Source organism: Poecilia mexicana, unplaced genomic scaffold (genome assembly GCF_051168715.1).
Source record: "Poecilia mexicana isolate PSO_F unplaced genomic scaffold, ASM5116871v1 scaffold_3, whole genome shotgun sequence".
NCBI classification, from domain to species: Eukaryota; Metazoa; Chordata; class Actinopteri; order Cyprinodontiformes; family Poeciliidae; genus Poecilia; species Poecilia mexicana.
The window spans coordinates 22,027,256-22,052,765 of record NW_028263372.1 but is presented as its reverse complement, the minus strand read 5'-3'; the positions used below and the strand labels follow the sequence as shown (position 1 = coordinate 22,052,765).

The 25,510-nt window shown below is 39.8% G+C and overlaps 3 protein-coding genes across 4 annotated transcripts; all 3 read left to right on the top strand.

The window, feature by feature from the left end:
- Nucleotides 1-205: 205 nt before the first annotated feature.
- gfod2 (glucose-fructose oxidoreductase domain containing 2) lies at nucleotides 206-6,555 on the top strand. The gene is made up of 3 exons (XM_014994034.2): nucleotides 206-310; nucleotides 1,537-1,890; nucleotides 3,285-6,555. Exons 2-3 carry the CDS (start codon nucleotides 1,638-1,640, stop codon nucleotides 4,178-4,180), a joined length of 1,149 nt encoding a protein of 382 aa, XP_014849520.2. The 5' UTR covers nucleotides 206-310; nucleotides 1,537-1,637; the 3' UTR covers nucleotides 4,181-6,555.
- An 805-nt stretch (nucleotides 6,556-7,360) lies between these two features.
- On the top strand, nucleotides 7,361-12,154 carry LOC106921986 (uncharacterized). 2 transcript variants are annotated; one of them, XM_014994040.2, is made up of 7 exons: nucleotides 7,361-7,515; nucleotides 7,681-7,768; nucleotides 8,481-8,897; nucleotides 9,020-9,144; nucleotides 9,675-9,735; nucleotides 10,271-10,690; nucleotides 11,353-12,154. In XM_014994040.2, exons 1-7 carry the CDS (start codon nucleotides 7,501-7,503, stop codon nucleotides 11,715-11,717), a joined length of 1,491 nt encoding a protein of 496 aa, XP_014849526.2. In that variant the 5' UTR covers nucleotides 7,361-7,500; the 3' UTR covers nucleotides 11,718-12,154. The 2 variants fall into 2 exon arrangements, with proteins under 2 accessions (XP_014849526.2, XP_014849524.2); XM_014994038.2 differs by having other exon boundaries at nucleotides 7,365-7,768.
- A 610-nt stretch (nucleotides 12,155-12,764) lies between these two features.
- cog4 (component of oligomeric golgi complex 4) lies at nucleotides 12,765-25,096 on the top strand. Its single transcript, XM_014994041.2, has 19 exons — nucleotides 12,765-13,062; nucleotides 14,302-14,384; nucleotides 14,531-14,645; nucleotides 14,735-14,909; nucleotides 15,174-15,367; nucleotides 16,127-16,232; nucleotides 16,312-16,469; nucleotides 16,542-16,600; nucleotides 18,065-18,189; nucleotides 18,272-18,390; nucleotides 20,281-20,447; nucleotides 20,542-20,707; nucleotides 22,128-22,190; nucleotides 22,283-22,396; nucleotides 22,522-22,614; nucleotides 22,695-22,778; nucleotides 22,854-22,955; nucleotides 23,073-23,201; nucleotides 24,690-25,096. The coding sequence occupies exons 1-19, from the start codon at nucleotides 12,928-12,930 to the stop codon at nucleotides 24,822-24,824; spliced, it is 2,322 nt and encodes a 773-aa protein (XP_014849527.2). The 5' UTR covers nucleotides 12,765-12,927; the 3' UTR covers nucleotides 24,825-25,096.
- Nucleotides 25,097-25,510: the final 414 nt, after the last annotated feature.

Below are 25,510 nucleotides of genomic sequence, written 5' to 3'. Positions count from 1 at the left end.
TTGATTGAGCAGGTTCAGTCGCAAACGGCATTTAGTTGAGAGGGACTCTTTCCCACCTTTTACAGAACGACATTTGCAAAATTTCGTAAGATAAAGAGCTGTGTTCGTTTAACCACACAAAATATGCTTTCAAAACATTTTCATCTGGCGTAAATCTCGTATTTAAATCCGTATTCAGTGTTTTTCAACAATAAAATTTCCGTTGACAGTATTTCCGGTTCCGCCCAACCGTTGCTACTGAAGTTACCGTCATTAGCAAATGGGCAGCGCCCCGGCTCAACCTATCGCTGCTGCGGACGATGACCCACCGGTAGGTACTCTGTGACATCTGTTCGTGTTCTTATGCCATATTAAGTGTATGACTTTAAAGAACCAGTGATAAATTTAAATTATGCTGTTAGGCGTGTAGAGTTGAAGGTTTATCGCGAGTTTTGGGAGTTCTCTCTGCATCTGTTTGTGCGGCTAGCTGGATGCGCTAGCTGACATGGTTATCAATTGTCTCTCTGTGTGGTTAGCTCTTCGCCTTTATCAAATACTCCTCATAATGGTGATACTTGTATGCCGCATCTGTTTTAATGTCGTGCATACGCGCCAGTAATGTCTGATTCTGATGAATAAACTTTTCTTTGAGCTGGTTTATCATCAGTCCACCTGACTGGACGCAGTTTCAGTAGATTTTCATGGTGACATTAAGTGAAAAAGCCTTGACCTGCTGATAAGTAGTGCGATAAGTGACTGTTTCCCTTGTTCCTGGTTCATGTGCGGGGAGAGTTTACTTCTGGTTTCACTGGTAATGCAGGTGCACAGGTGCTCACCCACACACCCTTTGTTCGCCTGGGATCATGGTGTGATCTCATCTGTTTGCACACATGCATTAAATAGCCGCTCATAATCTACTAGCATAAACCTGCAGCACACAGCATGAGTAAAGGCTCCTTTCCCAAATGAAGGAGCATTAAAATGACTTTTAAATGATTCCAATTATCTGTGTTTTTATACTTATGATTAGACTTGTCCAAAAACTAATAAATTAGTTAGTTGCATAATAAATTAAAACAAGCTCAATAATTTCCATTTGCATGATTTGTTGTTTTTCTCTTTTCTGTCTTCCTATCAAAAACTGGATGACTGGATTTTTTGAAGGACGGTTTTGTTTACACATACTTTCTTATTAATTTCATTTGTTGTTTATGTTTTTTTTTTTATTTTGGATATTTAAAATGTCTTCCAGTTCCAGTGCTAAATGTTCATTAAAATTAAAAGTTTGATATTTGAGAATGTGTTCGTGCATTATTTTACTATTACTTGAAAATGGACTCAAACCAACAATAATGTTTGGGACAATTTATATTCCAGTAAAAGTTATCTGACAGGCCTCCTTGTGATACTATATATATCTGATGGGTGTAGAGCATTGTGAAGAATGTGTCAGGACATTTTAAGGGCTTTCTGATAGGAGACCATAGGCAAGCCTGCTGTTTAGTTATAGAAATGTTTATCGTTGATCCTTTAAGATCCATTTATTCGTTTTCACAGGTAACTCCCTCTAACTTTCCCAAAAAAAAGCAGCTCTGCTGGTGAGAAACTGGAATGGATGGCTGTGGCCCACATGTAAAGTAACGCCAAGTGGCAGGGCCATGTTGCCAGGAGTTGGTGTTTTTGGCACCGGGAGCACAGCCCGAGTGCTGGTCCCGCTGCTGCAAACCGAGGGCTTTGAAGTCCATGCGCTTTGGGGACGAAGCGAAGAGGAAGCTTGCTGCTTGGCTAAGGAACTCGGCATCCCGTTTCACACCAGCCGATCCGACGACGTCCTCCTGCACCAAGACGTCGATCTGGTGTGCATCTACATTCCCCCCTCAATGACGAGACAGATTGCAGTCAAAGCACTGGGTAAGCTATTTAGATTTTAATTCTGATTAAATTAACTTTCTTTTGTTCTGAAAGCATAATCTTAAGACGTTTCCGTTGATTGTGATCTCCCTGGGTGTGGCAGAGGAGACTTTCCTCAGAAAATATTTTCACGAACCGTAACATTTCCCCTGAGGGCTATTGGAGGAACTGATATGATATTTTTTTTAAACTCTTAGAAGTAATCCTAACATTACTGTACCGGAGGGGCGTCAGTGTAAAGCATCTGTTGGAATTCTTCAGGGTTGAGCTCAGTTTCCTGTTTTGGTTGCAACTTCCTGAATGTTTCCCTGCTGAAGGACTTGTCTGCAGCAGGGAAGCTTTCAAGAGGAGATCTGACACGCTGCTTATCGAACATCTCTGCATGCAGAACACACCCGGTGTGTGACCTGTGAAAGGACAGGCTGGACCAGCTGAAGCAGTCAGTCTGTTAAAATGCCTCCTACCTTGTTCAAGTTACAGTTACTGTAGACTTTGCTACTCCCAGCAGTGGTCACAATGCGGTGAAGATGTTTGCAAAACCTACAAGTGTTACATTTATTTTTGCGTTTTCAGGCTGGGTGATAAATTTATTTTATCGTTTAATTGAATTTTTGTTTATTGAAGATTTAATTTTTGGAAAATTAGGATTTTTTTATTTATTTATCATTGCACAACCAAAGTTGTTTGACAAACGTGCTTCAGAGCTTCTGTTTATTTGGACTTTGAATTCAGGCCAACTCTATGACAAAATATTAGGGCCAGGCTAAGATTTGTTTCTTAAAATTACAAGAATGAAGTCATAATATTACAAGAATACAGTCGTATGACAATAAAGTTGAAATAATAAGAAAATATGCTCATATTACCAGAAAAAAGTCGTAATATTAGGAGAATGCAATAATAATTTTATGAGAATTTTGACTAAATAAGAATTCAAATGAGGAATGTTGAGCATCTTTTGAAGTTATAATTTGATCTTTAAACGACTTTGAAATGATTGTGCAAACAAACAACTGAGTCTATTTTGAAGAAAGACTGAACTAGTTTTGTTAGATCTCGATAACTCTAGAAGCTTTTTTTTCTCATATAAACATTTTCTTGTAATTTTAAGACTTTCTGGCTGTATTCTTGAAATTAAAAACATTTTGCATCCTTGCCATAATACTGTGTTGTAAAAACTGACAGAAGGGATGATGAAAATAAATTTTTATAATATTTTCTGTCATTTGTAACTTCTTTTTTAGAAAAGAAAGTGAGAAAAATAATAGCTTGAACTCGGATATGAAGTGAAAATAATCAGGTTTTAGTTCTAAGTCTTGTTGCCTAGCTGTGCTGTGTGAGTTTAATAGTTCAGTATTAGCTGAGTTTCTCCATCTATTCCCGCTGTCTTTCAGGTATCGGGAAGAATGTCGTGTGTGAGAAAGCTGCAACCACTGTCGACTCTTTCAAGATGGTGACTGCAGCCAGATACTACCCCCAGCTGCTGAGCATGATGGGTAACACCCTGCGCTTCCTGCCGGCCTTTGTGGCGATGCATCAGCTGCTGGTGGAGGGCTACGTCGGGGACATCCAGGTGTGTGACGTGCGGGTCTACGGCCCGAGCCTCCTGGACCAGTCGTACGGCTGGACCTGCGAGGAGCTGATGGGCGGCGGCGGGTTGCACATCGTTGGGTCCGCCATCATCGACCTGCTGAGTTACCTCACGGGAACCAGAGCTCACCGCGTGCACGGCTTACTGCGGACCTTTGTGCAACAGAACAACCTGATCCGAGGCATCCGCCGCGTCACCAGCGACGACTTTTGTTTCTTCCAAATGTTGATGGGTGGAACCGGATCCTCGGGCGTGTGCTGCACCGTCACCTTGAACTTCAACATGCCGGGGTCGTTCGTGCACGAGGTTATGATCGTCGGATCTGCTGGCAGGCTGGTCGCCAGGGGAACCGAGCTGTACGGCCAACGCAACGGGAGCAAATGCGAAGAGCTGCTGCTGTCTGACGGCGGTGGCGTCGGACCGGAGGCGAAAGAGACGCCCCGCCCTCACCTGCAGGGGCTGAGCTCCATGGTGAAGGCGCTGAGGCAGTCCTTCCAGGCTCATGAAGAGCGGCGGTTGTGGTCACAAGGTCCGGTTGCCTCGGCGCCAACCTTCGAAGACGGCCTGTACGTGCAGACGGTGGTGGAGGCGGTCAAACAGTCCAGCAGCAGCGGGGAGTGGGTCTGCGTGGAGATCATGAGTCAGGAGCCGGACCCCAACCACAACCTGTGCGAGGCGCTGCAGAGAAACAAAAACTGAACTGAAACATTCACTGAGTGCAAAATCTACGTGCGTGACAGAACGGGACTCTGAACGTATGTCTGCGATTCAGCTGCTTTGGCCGTTTACATCACACACACACTCACACACACACACACGACTACTTTCATGTTCACTTCCTCTCAGGTTTTGCAGATTAATATTTAGCCAACACAGACACAGCTGCATTGTGCGCCTGGAGGAAGGAGAGTACTCTTAAATGTACTCCATCAGTAAACCACAGCCTTATTATTTGGGTTCGGACCAGTGGAATTACAGACAGCCTGGCGACAAACGTGTGCCAACAATCCTGTAGATGCTGCCTTCATCTGGCTCATTTCGAAGTTGAGAAGTAAGGAATGTACTCTTCTCAGTTTGTAAATGGTTTTGTGTCAGTAAGTCGCAACATCGACATTTAATACTTGGTATTTGCACGTTTCAGAATAATGTATGTGCTTCATTTGTGCAACAAAGTCTGCAGCGAAATATTTTCACTCAAGTTTTGTATTTAAATTAAGACGAGTTGAACAGTTTTGTACTTAAAATCTAAATTATTGTTTGCCTAAACATCGTTTATATCACTACTTGTAGGTCACTATTATATTCACCAGAGTTTACTTTAGGACTAAATATGAAAGCAAGACGATAATTTGACTTAGGTGCTTTTCATAATTTACCTCTGATAGTTAAATAAGATCAGAACAGAAATAATAATGCTGTGGGACGTTTACATTTAGTTTTGTTTAATTTTAGCTCTAATCATTTTGGTTAAAGTGACTCATGTAGCAAAATATACTGATAAAATAGCCAATCACTTCACTATTTTGAACATTTTAAATGTAACAAAGCTATAAACATAATAATTTACAAATGGTATAAGGAAGTATTTGAACAAAGAACATTTAGCCAATAATGTGAAAAGAAATATTCCTCCAAACATTAAATCAAAAATTCAAATATCTAAGAAAATAAAATGGAGATTAAACAAGTTTAAAATTATCTCTCATTATATAGAAAGTGCAGCCCAATGTGTTTCCTTAATAAATACTTAAATATAAAAGTCTACTGATACTTGATGAGCAGAACACCAAAGTTTCAAATAATCTGATTTACAGTTGTGTTATTAAATTACATCAGCTGCAGATATTACTATATTTCAGTGTAATAATCTATTATATTATTGGCAAAATGTTTGTTATTGACAAAAACTTTAGGATATTATTGACTTATTGCTGTTGGTTTATTGTTGGCTTTCTTGCATTAGAAATGGTCAAAATGATTTACATTATTGATTGCTACAGGTAACCTAACCAGATTATTTTTTTTTTTCCTGTTACAACACGCCGTGGCAAATATACCAGGGACTGAGTAAAATAAGCTATGTAGAGAACATGAATATCTCGTTTGTAGCGATGGCCCCCTGAAAGCAACCAGGTAAGTTTGAATGTTTGTTTTGAGCGGCTCGCTGTAAATAAGCCAGAGGTTTTTCTTTACGTGCCGCATTTCCATTATTTTAAAAGAAATGTCCTACATTTAGATGAAAACTATAGTTATTGTAACACGGATGAAATGTGTTTTGGTAATAACTTGGATTTATCTATCAAAACTGACGGAAAGAATGAAGCCATAACATTTACCTGTTAGGTTTACCTGGAGATTTAAACATTTACAACTTATTTTAAAGATAAAAACTTAAGTTTACACTTAAAACTAAGAGTTTGATTCTAAATTAAAACGTAGTCCAGTGTGAGTGGGTCCGATCCGCCACATAGCAGCTGCCTCTTTGTTACAGTCAAAGCTCCAGTTATATGGGAATCAGGGGAATTTAAAGAGTATTTGATGTTATTTAATCTGTCCAATTTTTTTGATCTGCTAGCGTAGATCTTAATATATTTGTTACATCTCATTTTCTCAGCAGGGCTGTTGTTTACATTAATTTCTTTAGAAAATGTTTCTGCTGAATCCATCACTGCTAAAACGCATTCCAGCTGATTTATTTTTTTAATCACCTTGTCAGCAGCTTTCCTTTGTCTTCACACTGATAAAATGCCACCTGTTTACTAAACGATTTAGTGCTTGCACCAGCCAGCTTGCTGCAAATGTGACTTCAACATTTATAATAAACTTTTGTATTTATTTATTGTTCCCTGGAGAAAGTTTGACATGTTTGTCCATTGTCTTTCAGCCTGTGAATTTCTGTTTTGATGCTGTAATATTTATATATCTTGTTTTTTTTTTGTTTTTTTTTAAGTCTTGTTTTAACTAATATGGCATTTTGGGCACTAATTTGCTGCTTCAGAGTTGATAAACTGTACTTTTAATCTGTGTGACATATTTTTCTTTTAATAAATATAATTGTTTTAATTTAAAGGCCATTTTCTGACCTGAGTGCATCATTTCTCTTATATAACAAAACAAATTAAAACAGTATCTTGAGAGTTTAACTTGGTGCTAAATATACCATCCATTTAATGTATTTTCTTCTTTGCATCTTTCCTGTTTTTGGTTTGTTCGATAGGAATGATGCTCATTCTGCCTTTTTGTATCAGGACTTCATAAGTTGACGTATGCCGACTTATAATAGTCTTTGTAGAGAAGAAAAAATGGTAAATGAGACTTTCTGAAATGTAACAAAAGAAAATGTAAAATATAGTCATTTCTATGTAGGCCATGTCATTATCAAGCTTTTTTGACAAAACGGACAACTAGCAAGCTTGAACTTTTTTTTTTTCAGCTTTTTTTTAAACAATTGTTTATGTTGCCTACTTCGATATTAAGATACTGCAGCCCCCTCGATATGGAATTCATGTGTAGCCTTCCATTATAAACATTCACCAGTAAAATTTATACATAAAAGCATCAAAAATAACTTAAAAACCGAAAATGCATGTTTCCTAAAAAGATATTATCCATAGCATCGCGCAAAAGCTGCATATCAAATCATCATAGTCATTATTTTTTGTTTGACCTTTTTCTCATAAATCACTTAGACAATATATTCATTTTCAAGACTTTAGCCCTTTACATGTCAGCTCAATTATTTGAAATAATAGTTGACAATGTAGTACACAAAACGCTAAATGTTTGTCCATAAAATACATGATACAGTGCTTTGGAGGTTGAATATATATATAAAAAAAAATCACCATTCTGTCCAGCTGGTGGCGCCAGCGCAGCCCTGAATAGTAGTAGTAGAAGAAGAGCTGAAAAAAAGAACGCAGTCTGAGTCAGTTCGGCTAACTTAGCATGACAGCTAACGAAGATCAGCCAACGGTCAAATATTGGTTTTAGACCAAACTGGGTCATCGGTACCGTGTGGTATGGGACCCCGAAAGGTAAAGCTGGACACATACCGTAAGAGAAGCGTGGTGTGGAGCTTTTTTACAGATATAGACGAAGGGTCGGTGCAGTGTGTGCTGTGTAATCGTTACCTTCATAAGAAGGAGCACGGCTCCACCACTCCGATGCTAAGACATCTGCGCCTCAAACACCCCACACAGGTCTACAGAGGGATGGAAAGAGACCACGAAGCTTCCGCCAGCCACGACCACCAACATATGGAAATAGATGATGAACAGATCATCTCTGGTATGCCTTCCTGATTATTTCCTGTTATTAGTTTGTCTGTCCATTTCATCCCTGACTGCATGTAATCTGTTGTTGTTTGGATTCTTAAAACAGTGTGAATGCTCATTCATCATCTGATTTATAAACTTTGCAGTTACCTTTCAAATACAACATGTTGTGTTTGTGTGGATGGATATACGCCCAGTTTTCAGAAGATTTTAAATGGAGTCCCCCACGGCTCAGTTTTAGGCCACTTTTAGTTTTTCATCGTCATTCAGCTGAAGTTCACTTTTATGCAAATGAAACCTTACTTTATTCATAGCTGCTGCAGGTTAGCTTAAAGCTGGTTCTGAATGTAAACTGCTAAACTTTAGTCTTATGTGGAGCATTTAAGCGAAGATGTATTTTAGGGCTGAAATAGTGTCTTTAATTATGGGAATAAAACCAGTTTAAATTCTGTATTTGAACTTCTTTTGATATATGGATATTATTTATATTCCTGGTGCTTCCTCCAGTGTTTCTGTTTTTGGGATTAAATAAAGTACAACATGGTATTGGCAGCAGGAAAATTGACACTACCACCTCTGCTTTTTGATTCTTTACATATAAATAGACAGAAGTAGCCTTATAAATGATGCTTAAGAAATAACACAGCAAGGAAGCCAGACATAATGCCTTCTGCTTTTAGAGACAAAAATTAGTTTTTTTAAGAAAATACCTTTTTGTTTTGCAGTTGTAGTGTCGGTGGACGACGATGAATCCAACACCAGGACCACCCAGAATGATTCTGATCCCAGCACTGCTGTCAGTGGCCTCTATGAGACGTCGCCACGAGGCTCGCTAGCTCATCTAATACACGAAGATGATCTTAGCCACATTCCCAACAAGCAGTCACGCAGGCGCAGCTTGATTTGGAGACTGTTTGAACATTTGGACAACTTGAACGCCGCCCGCTGCCGCATTTGCATGAAGAAGTTGCACAAAAGTGGCGGCATTAGCAACCTTCGTCGACACTTGGTAAAGAGGCACCCAAAGGTGCTGTCAGAGCTGCTGTCCACCAACCACCGCCCTGCTGTGCCCTCACAGGATGTAAATGTAGCCGGTGTCTCTCGTGAATCCTACATAGGAACAGAGCCCCATCAGGCTCCAGGTACGTTTGGTCAATGAAACCACTTCTCTTCATGTGTAGTTTTATCGATGAGGGGACAGCATGGCCCCTTGTCGTCATCATCAGAGCTTCTTTAGGATGTTTATTTTTCTCTTCTTGTGTAGTGAAATTGGTTTTGGATGATGGGGAATCTCACATTATGACCACACTGAATGAAACTATTCCAGGGATAAACAACCTTCCAGGCATGCCACAAGGTGGATCGGCTGAGAAAATAATAGAAGCAGAGGTAAACTATTTGTCCTCTTAAAGAATTACAGTTAAAAGAAAAGATTTTCTTCTCACTGTCTGTCTTTAAATTAGCTGAAGCTTCTCCTGTTTGAGATCAGATTTAAAAAAAAAAAAAGATTTCTGCTTAAGTCTATTTAACTCAGACGCTTACAAAGCCATCATCATCTGGGCTTTCCTATATTGTTTAAAAACAAAGGAATCTCAGTTTATGTAAGCCTCTGATTGTGGTGTAAAAGAAAATTTCTCCCTTTACTGTTCTGGCATTTAGCAAACATAAATATTATAACAGTGCGATAAAGCAGAAAAATCTTCATATACGTGTAAATATATGAATTTAACTTGCATAAAGAAGCATTCTAAACAAAACTTAAACCACAGGAGATTAAATATTCTTAACTGCTGCAACTGCATGTAGAAATCTCAGCGGTTCAGAGGTTGTATCCCTTCCAGCCTGACCAAAATACATGCAGTGTTATTTTAAAGTTTGTGTCCACTAAGCTACACTGGAGAACTTTTCTTCTTCTGCAGGATTCAAATGCTGACGGAACGGGGGGAGCCATGTGGGACAGTGGACAGAAATGGTTTCCAGGTGAGCGTCTGTTGCTCTAACTTGTCTTATTATTATTTTTGGTGAACCTTTCTTCCAAAGGTGAGTGTAAATTTTTACTTGGTAATCTGAATGTAATCTGAATTTCTAGACTTAACCACTTCCTGAAAGGGAAATTTCTACCCCGAGCATGGATTATCCCTCACTAATCTGGACCTCAGAGTCCTAAATGGTTCATTTTTTTTTCATAAAATAAAATTTTGATGTCTCTTTTAGATGTGACTACTGCATATTTTTGATGTGTACCTGTTTGAGCACGGGGGATTTTCATTAAGAGGCAAAGACAAGCAGGATTCTGGTTCCAATGATCATCTCCCATCTTTATGTAGAAAATCATAATAGCTGCAGTAATAAATGGTGTTTTTGCAATTCTTAGTTTGTTGGATTAAACTAGCTGCACTCATATTCAGACAACTTACTGCTACTGACTGTAGGAAAGTTATTTTAGACACAGAGACTTTAGAACCGCATTTAAAACCTCAATAATAACTGGTATTTTAAATTTCTTTTTCATCAGTGGAAGTTAGAGTGGAGGACGACAGCTCTGACGTCATGACCCCTTCTATCGAACCTGATGGCAGTCATATCATAAACGACAATCCCGACTCTTTGCAAGAAGGTTTGGCACAAGACGCGTTTCATTCAGAGGCAGGTGAAAACTCCTCTGAGAGACCGCAGACCAAAGACCGCAGAAGGAGCGTGATCTGGAGGCACTTTGAGAGATTAGAGAGTTCAGAAGCAGCTCAGTGTCGCATTTGTATGAGGAAGCTGCAGTGCTACGACAGCGGCTGCACTGGTAATCTGCACCGACATCTGTCGAAAAGACACCCGAAGGTGTTTTCTGAGCTGGGATCCAACTCGCTCAAACAGTTGTCACCAGACTCAAATGGCCACGGTGGAACAACCGAAAGTCCGTTAATGAAACACGAACTTTCAGGTAAGTCTCTATTGCTGCTTTTTAAATTAATATTTTGCATGTTTTGTATTTCCATTTGGCTCTCAACTGCTTCCAAAAACATTCCAAGCACTTAATCATTTTTGGCAGTAAGGTTTTTTTTTTGTTTTTTTTTAGTGTCTGGAAAATGAGCCGTTTCATAAACCGTTACCTAGCAACCGCAGCAGAGTTCCAGCACGCTTGATTAGCTGGCTTTATACCACTGTATGCGCTGTACAATGGCTGCTGGAAAGGACAGGTGTTTTGTTGTGGACTTAACATCCAGAAACCTCTTGCAGCTTTGTTGGTTGTGTAATAAGTTCCACTTCTGTTTTTCAAAGATATACGTTTCTATAATTGCGCATCTGTTTACAGTCGTTTTGATGAGCAACTGTAATTATTGAGTTGTGGGCGTGGCCAGCAGCAGCTTATTTGGATTTAAAGTGACAAGATGCACTAAAACAGCTCAAAGTAGACAAAACTGACCAGACTAAAATCTCATCATTTAAGAAAGACTTTGTGCAAAAAACACCTTGAACATGTTTAGCAGAGCTTATCGATGTATTCTAAGCTCTTAAAGGAAGCATAGTAGGTCACCTTTAAAGCTTTCGGTTTTATATTCCTTCACTATCGATCATAAATATATGTTCACATCTCCTTTACAGTGAGACCGTCTTTCCCTTCAGCTGGACTGAAGATCTCCAGGCAACCAGAGGTGGAGGTCAGGGTTTTTGAACGGGAGCTGGAGCTGATTGAAGCTCTGAGAAGAACGCAGAGGGAGGAGGCTCAGGCTCTGCAGCAGCAGCGGGAGCTGCTGGAAAAGCTGCAGACAGTCGGCGCCAGAGAAGCCGCTGCAGAGAGGGAGACGATCGAGTCGCTGAGGAAAGCCCAGCAGGAGGAAGCCGACGAGTTGATCCGACAGAGAGAGGAGCTGGAGAAGGAAAAGGCGGAGCTGCGGAAGAAGTGGGAAGAGCTCTACCAGGAAAAGGAAGAATTCTCATTGCTCTCCAAAAGCAAAGTGACCCACTGATTCTTAGCCTTTCTGAAAGGGTTAGACTAATTCTAACACAGGGTGATGTAATAGATATATAGTTAACTTCCCTTCCAAGTAAAAGATGTTTTTCCAGAAAATTGATGCACAGTGGCTCAGTTCCTGTTCCAGCTGATGTTTTCTTTTAAATATGGAGGAATCTGACCTGGGACGATGCTTCTGCCTTCAAATTACTCTGTATTCAGATACACTCACAAGTGGCTTTGTAATGTGTAGCATGTAGATTATATAAGCTTTTTTTAAATAGTTTGAAAAATGAACTTCCATACTGTAAGATGTATAACTGTATATAGAGCATTTTAAACTTGTAAACACTTAAATTCATGGTTCAGACTTTAAATAGAAAAAAGCATTGGAGAAATGATTTTTGTGGACTTTTTCTTTTCACTTAAGTTCTCATAAATATGTTTCATTGACATTGTTTGCTTTGTCTTTATTAAGGTTTACCTTTTCTGTAAAGGTAAACCTTTAAAGGAAATCAAATCAAATTTGATTTCGTGTTAAGCAGGTTTTGCACCAAACTTTTTTATATTTTAAGGTAATGTTTACAGTAGGCTTGTGTTAGTAATTTTGGTGCTATGAATACTTGAACCCAGTTAAATGTACATGCAGGATAAATAAAATGTGGAGAAAAGATGTTTATACCAATTTTTTAAAATTGAAATCGACTATACATTTATTTATTTTTATATATATATATATATATATATAAAATATACAGGTAACTATATTAACAATTGACGCTAAAGTCAAATACCTATAGATAGGAGTAATTGTTTTAATGTCTAAAGCTAACATTCTTATAAATTAGAAAAAATTACTTCAAAGGCAGTACAAATAATTATCACAGTGAAGATTTAGGCCAGAATTCATGAAAACTGAAAACTCATTTATGAAAGCTAATGATTTATGCTTGGTGTGGTGCGCATGCGCAAATAAGCGGGGTAATTCACCCCAAAAGTTGTCTACTCAGGTTGGGCGTTTAATTCCGACATTAATAAGTGGGAAGTTTTGTTTCATGTAATAATATGCATAATAAAACGCTCCTTGACGAACTCCAATATGTAACAGGACAATGTTATAGACGTAAAGCCGAAGTTGTTGCTGCAGCGCTACCTGCCAGGCTAAGCCGAGGGAATATTAGCACACTGATGACGTTGACGCCGGAGTAGCTTTCGTGTGGCGGAAGATGGCTGACAGCGTAGCTCTGGTAGCCAAAAGATGCGACTCTGGCTCTTTATCGTCTGTGAGCATGGAGACCATCTCCGGGCTGACGGAGCTGGATGACCTGGAGCGGGTTTACCAGCAGCTCTGTACCGAGGAGGTACGTATCAGAGGCAGAGCTCAGTCTGTTGCCTACGTCACCATGTAAACTTCCGCGATGCTGCTGCCTTCAGTCATAGAGCTAACAAAATCCGCTGTTGATTAATTATCAAAGGATCTAGACCAAAGCTACCTCTTTCTGTGTTTTAGAAACTACTGCAGTGTTCTGTGTTAAAAACCGTATTACAGTTAATTACAGCGGAGTTTAGCAAAAGAATAAAACAGTCAAACCTGTGTCAAAGCTGCTATCCAGACTTTTCAAGTCAAATCAACTTTAGACATTATTTTTCACCTTTAATTGTTCTGCTTGTTGAGCTATTTTATTGTAAATCATCATTTAATCACTGTTAAAATATGAGTGCCTACCCCATAGAGACGTCAGGAGTTATATTAGTTTGTATGTTGTGTGTGAATTTGAGGAAAACAATAAAACGCATTACAGACGACCAGGACAAACAGCCTACTGCACATATTTTCTTATTTATGTGTTATAGTTCTTAAAATAAAACATAATGTGTGACAACTGGAGTCACATAGTTAAATCTGCCATGAAATGCCTGATGGATGCATCTCTGTGCTCGAGTCTCACTAAAGATTTCTGCACCCAATGGTGAAATTCACTTTCTGCCTGTTGAGGCCTTAACGAGGTTTGTATAACAAAGCTGAGGAAAAAGATTAGTTAGAATATTGGGAAATACTTTTTCATTGTTTATTGAGAGGTAAATGATTGGCCCGTACTAGAAAATGTTCTCAGAATTTAGTCCCCATATAAACATAGAGGGTTTGTGATTTACAACTTGGTATATTTTTTTTTTGCACGATATCTTAGCTCCTAATTTGTATAGTAAGAGTTTTAGAAAGATTTCAGTATAGCGTAGGTTGTGCAAAGGCTACTAGACTAATTTAGAGAAGTTGAGCTACTAAATCAAATGAAAGCAACTAACAGTCGCTGTTTCTGGGGAGAATATAACATGGCCACAACAGAACATTTATTTGTTTAGAAAATATTTTTGTATGATTACATTCTCCAAAGATAACTCTATTTTTAGGGGGGGTTTCTCCAAAACATAATCAAATGAGCAAAAGTAAAGTCTTGAAATATACATTTGACCATATGAATTTATCCTATGTGACTAAGTTGATGTTTTGTTGAGTTAGACCTTTATGCAAACGTCTTGTGATTGTACTGCATGCATGCTGCTTAATTTAAAAATACTTGTGTTTTTTCTGTTTATTATAGACAGAAGTGGAAGCTGAGCTCGACAGGCTGGTGGGGCAGGAGGGGAGCATTCACACAAAGATGCTGGCACTGCAGAGGATGGGGTAAAGACTTAATAAATCTGTTTGAGCCTCACTGAGATCTTTATATATATATATATATATATATATATATATATATATATATATATATATATATATATATATATATATATATATATAAATTGATGCGCTTTATTTTTTCCTTGCAGACCGAATCTACAGCTGATTGGAGGAGATGCCAGCCAGCTGTCAGGCATGATCACTTTCACCTGCAGTCTGGCTGAAAATGTCAGCCGGAAAGTCAGACAGCTAGACCTGGCAAAAGTAAGTGCACCTCTTTTATTTTTTTAAAGTGGCGACTTTGATAATTAATGCATATGTCTAAAGGTCTTATTTTATTTTATTGTTTGTAGACCCGGCTTTATAACGTCATCCAGCGCGCTGACGACATCCTGGACCTGAAGTTCTGCACCGACGGCGTTCAGACGGCGCTGCGTAACGAAGACTACGAACAGGCGGCTGCTCACATCCATCGCTACCTTTCTCTGGACCAATCAGTGATCGAGTTGAGCCGTCAGGGAGAAGAAAGTACGAGGCTTCTTATTTATTGTTTTGCGTCGCCATGGAAACACGCTGAGTGTTAATTTTGTACTTTTTGGTTGTTTTTCTGTCTTCATGTTTAGCATCTAGTTTTTGTTACCGTGTCAGCCCGGATTGAGCATCTCAGTTCTTAATGCTTAAAATATGACCATTATATTTAACCGTAGCATTTTACCAGCTGGGAATATTTCTCTCATCTTTTTGTTTTCAGTAGATAAACTCTGACAGTCATAATGTATCATTTCTGAACAGGCAGCGCTGTGGATGCCAGTCTGGTGACTCTGCAGGAGGCGGAGCAGAAGCTGAAGGTGATCGTGGCGGAGAAGCTCGACGAGGCTGTAGCAGCCGTCGACCTGGCTCAAGTGGAGAGGTTTTTCAAGATCTTCCCTCTGCTGGGCCTCCACCAGCAAGGCCTGGCCCGGTTCGGCCAGTACCTGTGCACTCAGGTGGGTTGGAGGAGAGCCGCTAAGGCACTGGACAGGGTAGAGGTTATTTGTTGCAGTTTTGTACGGTCATTTCAATCAATCAATCACATTTTATTTGTGTAGCACATTTCAGCAACAAGGCATTTCAAGATGCTTTTTGCCAAGTCCCATCTTTACAGGTCAGAATGTTGGGTAGTGTTTCATTAATAATGTTTCAAAAGCAGCTCTAGACAGGTGGCTTTGTAGTCTAGATTTAAGGGAGCTCAGTGTTTCGGCTGCTTTGCAGTTTTCTGGAAGTTTGTTCCAGAGTTGTGGAGCATAGAAGCTGAATGCTGCTTCTCCTCGTTTAGTTCTGATTCTGGGATGCAAAGCAGACCAGAACCAGAAGACCTAAGAGGTCTGGAAGGTTGCTATGACAACAGCAGATCTTTAATGTGTTGTGGTGCTAAGCCGTTCAGTGATTTATAAACTAAAACCAGTATTTTAAAGTCTATTCTCTGAGCTACAGGGAGCCAGTGTAGGGACTTCAAAGCTGGAGAAATGTGCTCTACCTTCCTGGTTTTAGTGAGAACGCGATCTTTCTAGATCAGCTGCAGCTGTCCGTCTGATTTTTTTTTTTTTTTTTTTTTTTTAGGCAGACCTGTTGTTTCTGGTTGCTCCAGCTTTTTATTCTACAGTCTTCCCTGAAAAGTGTCTCCGTCTTGTTGCGAGATTCTTGTATCTCCAGTTCATCATGTGATGATTTGAGAAACTTTTTGTGTATTTTTTTTTTCCACACAGCTCGCCTCCAAAGCCGAGGAGAACCTGCTGTTGGCGACAGGAGGCGATCTGGGAGAGAAGAGAGCTCTGCTGATATTTGCAGACACTTTGACACTGCTGCTGGAAGGTGAGAACCCCCCTCTGCATGCCCGCCTGGGTTCCTGCTCATCACACGACTCCAATAATGTGATGGTTTCTGCTCACAGGCATCGCTCGTGTCGTTGAGACTCATCAGCCCATAGTGGAGACGTATTACGGTCCGGGCCACCTGTACACCCTCATCACTCACCTGCAGCAGGAATGCGACCGTCAGGCCCAGAAAATTGTTGATAAATTCATCCAGCAGAGAGGATACCACAACAAGGTGTGTATGTTGCACCAGAGCTGCATGGTTTGTGCTCTTGATGTCTGCTCCTTCTGACCCTTTTTCCTCCAGTTCCAGATTGTCCAGACCAGCATGATGAAGAGCGTACCAGGGGAGAGGATCGAGCCGAGGTCTGCTTTATATTCACCTCCTGTTTGTCTCTGCAGTGGTTCTATTCATAGAAATACTGCAGAAAATAACCAATTACCGTATTTTTCGGACTATAAGCCGCTACTTTTTTCCCACGCTTTGAATCATGCGGCTTACAGCCCGGTGATTCAAAGCGGTGATTTTTCTGTGGATTTTTCTTCAACCACCAGGGGGCGCTCTAGCAGGATGTGAATCATTGAAAGTCAAAATTGGAAATCAAAGAAGAAAATGCAGCTTTTCATTCAGCACAAGCCATGCTAGCAGCAGGAACGACGGAGAAACTTCTTCAGACTCAAATGATGCAGCTTTTAAGTTGAAGGTTATCGATCTGGCAGTACAGGAGGGAAATAGAGCCGCTGCTCGGCGTGAACGAGTCCATGGTTCGGCGTTGGAGCCGAACCAGCTCTCTGCTGCATCCTTGAGAGCAGCGGAGATATCAGTGGCTCCAGTTTTTTTTTTTTATTATTATTATTGTAGGTGCAGCTTATAGTAAGGTGCTCTCTATAGTCCGGAAAATACGGTAATTAGAAAATCACATCAAGTCAGGCAGCCCTCGGTATGATTGTTATGATTTTCTGTTGCCACATATAATATGTGCTTGGACACAGGGAGGCCTGTCATGATAACAATGAATTGTTTCTGAACTTATTGCGATAAATTATTGTTGTTTTGAGACCATGTTCAAGTGATATAGTGGCAAGTTCATCCTTTCGAATATCAGCAAATCTAATTTCAAACATTTAACACTGAAGCTGAAGGACATTTTACATATCCAAGGTAAATAAAACAACAAATAAAATGGATACTGAAGTCTGTAAAAAAAGACCAATATGTCAAACCGAAGGCTTTTGTTGTCCAGTCTTTTGTAGAAAGAGAGAAAACGAAAAAACAAACATGCAAATGGGAATTATAGAGCTCGTTTTAATTCTCTGATTGATTTATTGCTTATTGTGACAGGCTTACAGGCCGCTCCTACTGTAACCAAACACATCGGCTCTTTAGACAAAAGTTATAAATAAAGTCAATCCACTGTCATCACTGTATCATTATTTAGAAGAATAATCTAATGAGCTTTGACAGCTTAATTAGTTTTTGTCCTCATAAATGCATCAGTTATATTTGTTGAAATTATATTTGCAGTCAAGTCGTCAGAATCAATCAGATGGCTTTTATTTTTAGCTGTAAACTCTTGGACTCATTACCATCTGACTTTAAGACCAAGTCTGACATTAAAATATTCACTTAAAGGCTTAAGAACTGACAAAAGATGACCCAGAACTGTATCCATTTTTAAATATTGTCATTCAGTAGTTTTAAATCCATTGTTTACTATGATCGTTTTATTCTGTTTACTTTTCATTTAAACCTTGAAAGGTCCTTCTAGGGTCGGGTTTCACAAATCCGCTGTGGATATAAACTCTGTGATGAAATCTCCTGTCGAACAGGGAGCTGGACCCCGTACTGGCAGAAGTGACGCTAATGAACGCCAGGGCGGAGCTGTACCTGCGCTTCCTGCGTCGCCGCATAATGGCCGACTTTGAGGTCGGAGACGCTCAGAGCATCACACCAGGTAGTTTTATCACAAGACGGGGATATTTCTCTTTTTTGTTGTTGTTTTTAACTGCTCTATTATTTTCTCCAAAAACTGTTAGAGCACCAGCAGAACGTGGAGAAGCTAATCAAGCACTGTTTGCTGAGCACCATGATGCAGGAGCTGATTGGATATTACATCCCAATGGAGGAGTACTACATGAGAGAGTCGGTCAACAAGGTCAGGAGGCCTCACGTCTGTTTCAAAATAATCTCCAAGACTCTAAATAGCTCTGGAAATTAGTAATACTGGAGAATTTGTTTCATAAACTTCAATTTAATTCAAGTTTACATGAAATGACATGGAAATAGTTTTCAAATTCAAAGTTACGACAGTAAGATGTTTATAAAAAGCTTTTTTAAAAAAATCACATCTTTTGCTTTAAATGCTTATTTGGAAGTAGAATGAAATAGAATAATTAATTGTTGCTCAGCAGAGTAGAAAACTGCCTTTGGCTGAGCGACAGGCAAGATAAATTTAGAAAAAGTTTAAAAACGACGGCACAGCTGAGACAAAAACATTTGTTTTCAGTCAGAACTGAAGTTAATGGGATGGATTATCATCCATCTTAATCTTAATGCCGTCTGTCTATTCTGAGACAAACAGTATGTGCAACACTTTTAAAGACTTGCAAATGTAATCTCAGCAGAAGGTGGTTCTACTATGTTTAGATCTAGGGGAGCTGAACACAAATGCACGCCACACTTTTCAGCTTTAAAAAAAAAAGTTGAAACCCATTAACTCTTCCTTCCTCTTCCTCATTATGTGTGACTTTTTGTTGGTTTTTCACATAAAATCCCAGTAAAATATATCTAAGTCTGTTATTGTAATGTGACAAAATGTAAAAAAAAATGTTTTCAGGGTTTGAATACTTTTTAAAGAACTGTGCATCCTAAGTCACCGACCTGCTGCCAAGGAGCCAGATTAGTTCCAGTTCATTGCAGTTTTTCCAGAACGTGTGCTGTGATTTTTATTTTTGTTTTCTGCAGGACGCTCTTTGAAACTCATAACCAAATATTTTGTTTTCATTTCTAGTAATACGTAGTTCTGCTTGATGATTCGATTATTTGACTCAGGAGTCTTAACGCTGACACACTTACAGACGCCGACCTTCAGGCTTTGTGCTCCACTCCTCTGGTTTAAACATTTCCATGTTGATTAATCCATTTCTCCTTTTGCTGAAGATAAACGTCAAACTCCTGTTTTTTGTTTTGAACGGCTCGGTTTCTCAGGGATGCTCTGCTTCGTGTCCCAAGTTACCGACCTGATTCCAGTTAAACGAATTACTTCCAGTTTGTTAGACTTGTTTCGACGCCTCATTATGAGATTCGCTCCCTGGGGCATTCGTGGAGGTTTCTAATCCTGCTGCGCCTTGCCTCTTGTTGTTGGTAGACAGGATGTCCAGAGAAGAGCCACAATTTTAACAACAATATGATTCTTCTGTTACTGTTTTTTTTTTTTTCAAATTATGTTGCTGACATTAAACAAAAAGTAACATGGATTTCATCGTGACGCTAAATGCAGGAATTGTTTCTGTGACGACATGGATCTTAAAGTTTTGTGGGCACAACATGACTGATTTGTAAAAAATACATTTTCGTCTGAATTGTAAAAAAAAAAAATCGGATGTTAATGAATGTAAAACAGTGTTTGTGGAGGCTGTTTGTTTTCTTATCATCCTGTCATTTATTCAGCTTTTTACCAAAACATTTTAGTCTGTAGAGTTCAGAAGAAGTAAAATATTTGATGTATTTTCTTCGTCGTTGCTCGAGTCCAAGAGCTGCAGGCTGCATCAGATTTTAATTTATTTATTTTATTCTAATCTTACTTCTTCAAGGATTCAACTTTATTGTCATACCAGCTCACATTTGCATGTTTATGGTGCAAAATTTGGACTAAGGTCCCAGTTTAACATAAATAAATATATTTTAGGAAATCCAGTAAAATGATGCTGAAATTAGCTTTGCTAACACGTGTGAAAGCAAGAGATGGTGCATGAAATGACTTGTTAATGTGAAATTATGCTGCCTAATTTTTACATAACTTATTAATTACTCTCACCGGCTTCAGGCTGTTACCATGGATACTTACGAGAAGGGTCAGCTGACCAGCAGCATGGTGGACGACTGTTTCTACATCGTTAAAAAGTGCATCAGCAGAGCGTTGTCCAGCTCCAACATCGACTGCCTCTGTGCCATGATCAACCTCGCCAACTCGCTGCTGGAGTCAGACTTCAGGTGACTCCTCAGCCTCCCTACCGGGCAGAATTCAAAGACTATACAAACCGCTGCCTCTTGTCTCACCTCCGTCCTCCATCTTCCCTGCTGCCAGAGAGGTGTTGTACAACAAGCTGCGGCAGGGCTTCCCGGCCACGACGCTTCAGGACATCCAGCGGGGCGTCAGCAGCGCCGTCAGCCTGATGCAGAGCAGCTTGCAGCAGGGCAAGTTTAACACGCTGGGCATCGAGAGCACCGAAAACGCCAAGGCTGCCTTCCTGGTAAGATGATCGGAGACACCGCCATGTGCCGCTCCTACTTCTGCCTGCTAGTAAAATGCCCTCCATATTTACAGCTAACAGACAAGGTTCAGGTGATAAAATCTTTGGCTTCAGAAAATAGACAAAAGTAAAAAAAAATTATTTATACAGCTCTGGAAAAAAGTAAGAGACCATTTAAAATGATCAGTTTCTCTGATTTTACTCTCTATAGGTAAATATTTGAGTAAAATGAACATTGTTCTTTTATTCTATGAACTACTGACATGTCTCTGAAATTCAAAGCAAAAATTTTGTGTTTATTTGCAGAAAATAACAACAACAAAAAAGATGCAGTGGTTTTAGACCTCAAATAATACAAAGAAAACAAGTTTATGTTCATTTAGAAACAACAAAACTAATGTTTTAACTCAGGAAGAGTTCAGAAATCAGTGTCTGGTGGAGAAACTAGGAGGTTTTCAATGGGGATCAGTGCAGTGGGCTCTTCATTTTTTCCAGAGTTGTATGTTAGCATAAAACTCTGGTCCGATAGTCAGATGAAGTCTGACTGATACCAAATATTTTTTGTAGAGATTATAACGCATATCAGATAGTAAAAAACTGAGGAAACTCAAAGAAACCTGTCGTTGGTTGATGTCTAATTGACTGAAAGTAGCAGGAATTTTTCATTTTTTATTTCTTTAAGGACACCTTTATTACAAAATTCACATTTTGTGTGTTTTTCTATTTACATTTGGGTCTCTACTGATTCTAAAAACAGCCTGAGTGCTTAAAAAAACACCCATTAAGTTTTTGGCAATTAGTTAAATAAGTTAAATGAGTCTTTTAAAAAACTTCCAGAATGTAATGTCACAAACCCAGTGAAGCCCCACTCGTTACCTAGCAACCCCAGAAGAGTTCCGCCCATCACCTAGCAACCCAAGCTGAGTTAAAGCACATTTTGGTCAACTGGTTTAACCCTTCTAGGCCAAACGGGCGACGTTAAGCTTTCCAGGCAATATTGGGTTATTACGGTAATTTCACCCCCGCCGTAGCAGGGAGTGAAATTAATCTGATAAGTCAATCTTTCAATAGACGCTAAATTGCGAAAATAACTTGCTAGATATTGAAAGTTCCAGTTGTTATGAGTAAGTGGGCAAATATTTTTACTCAAAGGACATTTAAAGAACTGCATACAATTAAAATAAGCAAAAATGTCCAGGCAGAGATTTGAAACTTAGGACTCAGAGGTTTAACTGCAGACTGGTTTTGTATCGCCGGTAGACCTACCAAACCGGTTCCAGGAAGCATAATGGGTCAGCTTTAATGAATTGGTCAAAAATCTCTTTGTCAGCATTTCAGAGCTTAGCTAGAGAATATTGTCCGGTCCTGATCTCTGTCTGGTGCAGTTCTGTTCAGTCCTTAACGTGCTTTTCAAACGCAGGTCACTCTGAATAACGTGGAGGTTTGCAGTGAGAATATCACAACGCTAAAGAGGAACCTGGAGGTAAGAGGCGCATTTCTCCCCTGTCTTTTAGGAAAATATCTCTGCAGGTTGAAAAAGCAGATGTTTATTGTTTTTTCTCTTTTTCCTGGCAGAACGACTGCTCCAAACTGTTCACTCAGGGAGTCGGATCTGGTGAAAAAGCAAAGATCGAAAGCTGCTTGTCCGACCTCGTCAGCACTTCTGCAAAGTTCAAGGATCTATTACAGGTTAGACACGCGCACAAAACGCTGAATAAATGTCAATGATTCTCTGCAGACCAAGCCAAATCTATTCTAACTTTGACTTCAATGCTCTTAACTCAACATTTAACCCTAACTATATTAATATTTAGGAGGGTCTAACGGAGTTGAACACGACAGCCGTAAAGCCTCAAGTCAAGCCCTGGATCAGCAGCTTTCTGTCCATCTCCCACAACATAGAGGAGGTTCTGCTCGCCTCACACACACAGAAAACAACCAGAAGTCGGGTTTGTTTTTGTTTTTAAATTGTGGCCGATCTTCACAGGAAGAGTTTAACGACTATGAAGCCAACGACCCCTGGGTGCAGCAGCTCATCGTTAACCTGGAGCAGCTCATGGCCGAGTTCAAGGTAACGAACATTAAAGTAGCCGATTTCTGACCGGATTAATTCTGCTTTTGTGATCGTCATGGTTCTCCTCCCCAGACGGCCCTCAGTCCTGTCATCTATGACACCCTGACCAGCCTGATGACCAGCTTGATCTCTGTTGAGATGGAGAAGACCGTGCTCAAATGCTCCTTTAGCAGGGTGAGCAGCTGCTTTTGGCCACAGGGTGGCGCCAAACCTTCCCTGCTTATTTTGAAAAATTGCAGTGATTTGCTAATGCATCCTGCTGGTTTGTGGTTAATGCATTTCCTGCTGCAGCTGGGAGGGCTGCAGTTTGACAAAGAGCTGCGGTCTCTGGTGGCGTACCTCACCACGGTCACCACCTGGACCATCAGAGACAAGTTCGCTCGCCTCACGCAGATGGCCACCATCCTCAACCTGGAGCGGGTAACTCAGATTCACACCAACACACTTCTTCTGGTTCCACTGGTTTTAATGGTTAATCGTTACGATTACTTTTCGTGAAAATAAACTATATTATTGAACTTTCTAGATGAGAAGAATCTTAACCTTGATTGAAAAAATTTAGGTCAGACCAAATATTACTTTTACTAGTTGTAGCTGTGAGGAATATCAATAAATGAATTAACTTTGACTAAAAAATCCACGTAGTGGGTTACAAACACATATTTAAGATTTCTTATTAGAAATACAAGCATGTTTTCTCTGGAGCCTCTGACCTTTAAGATCTTTGCTAAGGAGATAAAAATAGTTAGAGGACGCAGTAAGCCCAAATATGTAATGACTATAAAATGGCCTTTATGCATGAGCCTGTATGAAATATTCACTGTGTGATAATCTCATTTAAAAACACCGCTGTCTCATTTTATTCACTCAAAAATGTAAAACGACTCAAATCATTTCATTTAAAACAGGTAACTATTAATATTGCACCTTCATTTTTGTTATATTGCAATGTTGAATTTTATTTCGATACATGAGTTTGTTAATTTAGTCGTTTTCAAGAACTTATTGCAGTTTGTCTAATCTGTTTTGCATTTCTCGTTTTAATAAAGTAACAGTTGGAGAAAAACACGCTAGCTGCTTCAGACGTCCAGTTAGTTGCACACCAACTCCAAACAAGAGGGATGAGTGACTCTTCTTCAGCTTCCATGTTGTTTATAACTGGAAGTCAGTACTCTCAGCAACAGGTGGGAGAGGGGCAACTGTGTAACTCAGTGGCTCAATACAGGCTGGAAATGCTCTGGCATTTTCTCTCTGCTGGCTCATTCAAGGGGTTAAAAAAAGTCTGTGGAAGGACGTGCATCCTTAAAAAGTCTTAAATTTATGCATCTAAAATTAAAATGTCTTAAATTCGTTCACAAAAAAACGTAAGTTGGCTTTAAATATTTTAATCAGTTAGGAGTATTTAATCGTATGTGGTGTGTCTCTTGTTTTCTCTCTTCTTATGGGACATTGAGTGTGACTGGATAGTTGAGGCTACTGCTAACTAGCTGCTAACTAGCTGCTAACGTACCCTTGCTAGCAGATTAGCTAGTTTTTTGCATCCATTATGGATAAGTGCAAACCTAATGTCAGTTAACTGGATAATGTTTGTACATTTCTGTGGAGATAAAGGTCTTAAATCTACCTCATAACAGTCTTTAAAAGTCTTAAATTTGAATTCTTGCAGAAAATCTGCTAACATGATCATTAAAACTGTGTCCAAATCAAAACCGATTCCTCTTTGTGCATTGTCTTACTTTAAGTTCAGAAAGTAAGTTCAGACATAATCAGAATCTTATATTTTTTTTAGTTTTCATGTTTTTAAAAATATGTCAAAACTAAAGAACTTAAAGGTGGAGTGAGATCAACATTGCCTAGCTCTCGGTCTCTTTGGTAGCATCTTGAGGTTTCTGCTTCTCTGTCCTGCAGGTGACTGAGATCCTGGACTACTGGGGTCCTAACTCAGGCCCGCTGACATGGCGGCTGACCCCTGCCGAGGTGCGTCAGGTTCTGGCTTTGCGGATCGACTTCAGAAGCGAAGATATCAAGAGGCTGCGACTCTAGATAGCGAGCTAGTGGCCGTCTGCGACGGTGAAGCACATGGATAAAAAAAAAGAAAAACTCTAAACAGATGTGTGCGCGACACGAAACAAACACCCTGTTTGTTCCTCAGTGGTGTTTTTTTTTTTTTTTTTTTTTTTGCAGTTTGCCCAGCTGATCCCAGTCTGCATCAGTTCCAGCTGAGCTTCCAGAGACGCGGTTTTTTCGCAGCAGCGACTGCGAGCAGCCTGATCTTTAGTTAACTGTAAAAATGTGTAATTAAAATCATAAATGTGTGACTGTATTACGGTGGAGTATTTTTAACCTGTGGCGGGCCGAGAGAGAAACGGGGACACACTGGGAGCGTGGAGCGGAGACGTGGGGCCGCTGGTGCAGCAGAGCAGTTATGAATGTCCCGGCCATTAAACTGACAGAAGCAGGTCAGACAGCTGATCCAGCCCAGTCATCCAATATATGAATAGCTCCTTGCTGGTGATGATGGAACACTTTTAACCTAATAAATTGAGAGCTTGCTGCGCTGCGCTCCTGATCTCTGCCAGCACATTTCACTGCCATGCCAGAGCCGCTCCCAATCTTTTTTTTTTTTTATGCGTATTTCTGAGTCCAAACGGGCAGCTTTGTTCACGAGGCAGTGAAGCGTCAAAAGTGGTTCACTCTCTCATAATATGCAGCCTAATTTCCTGGTCCAG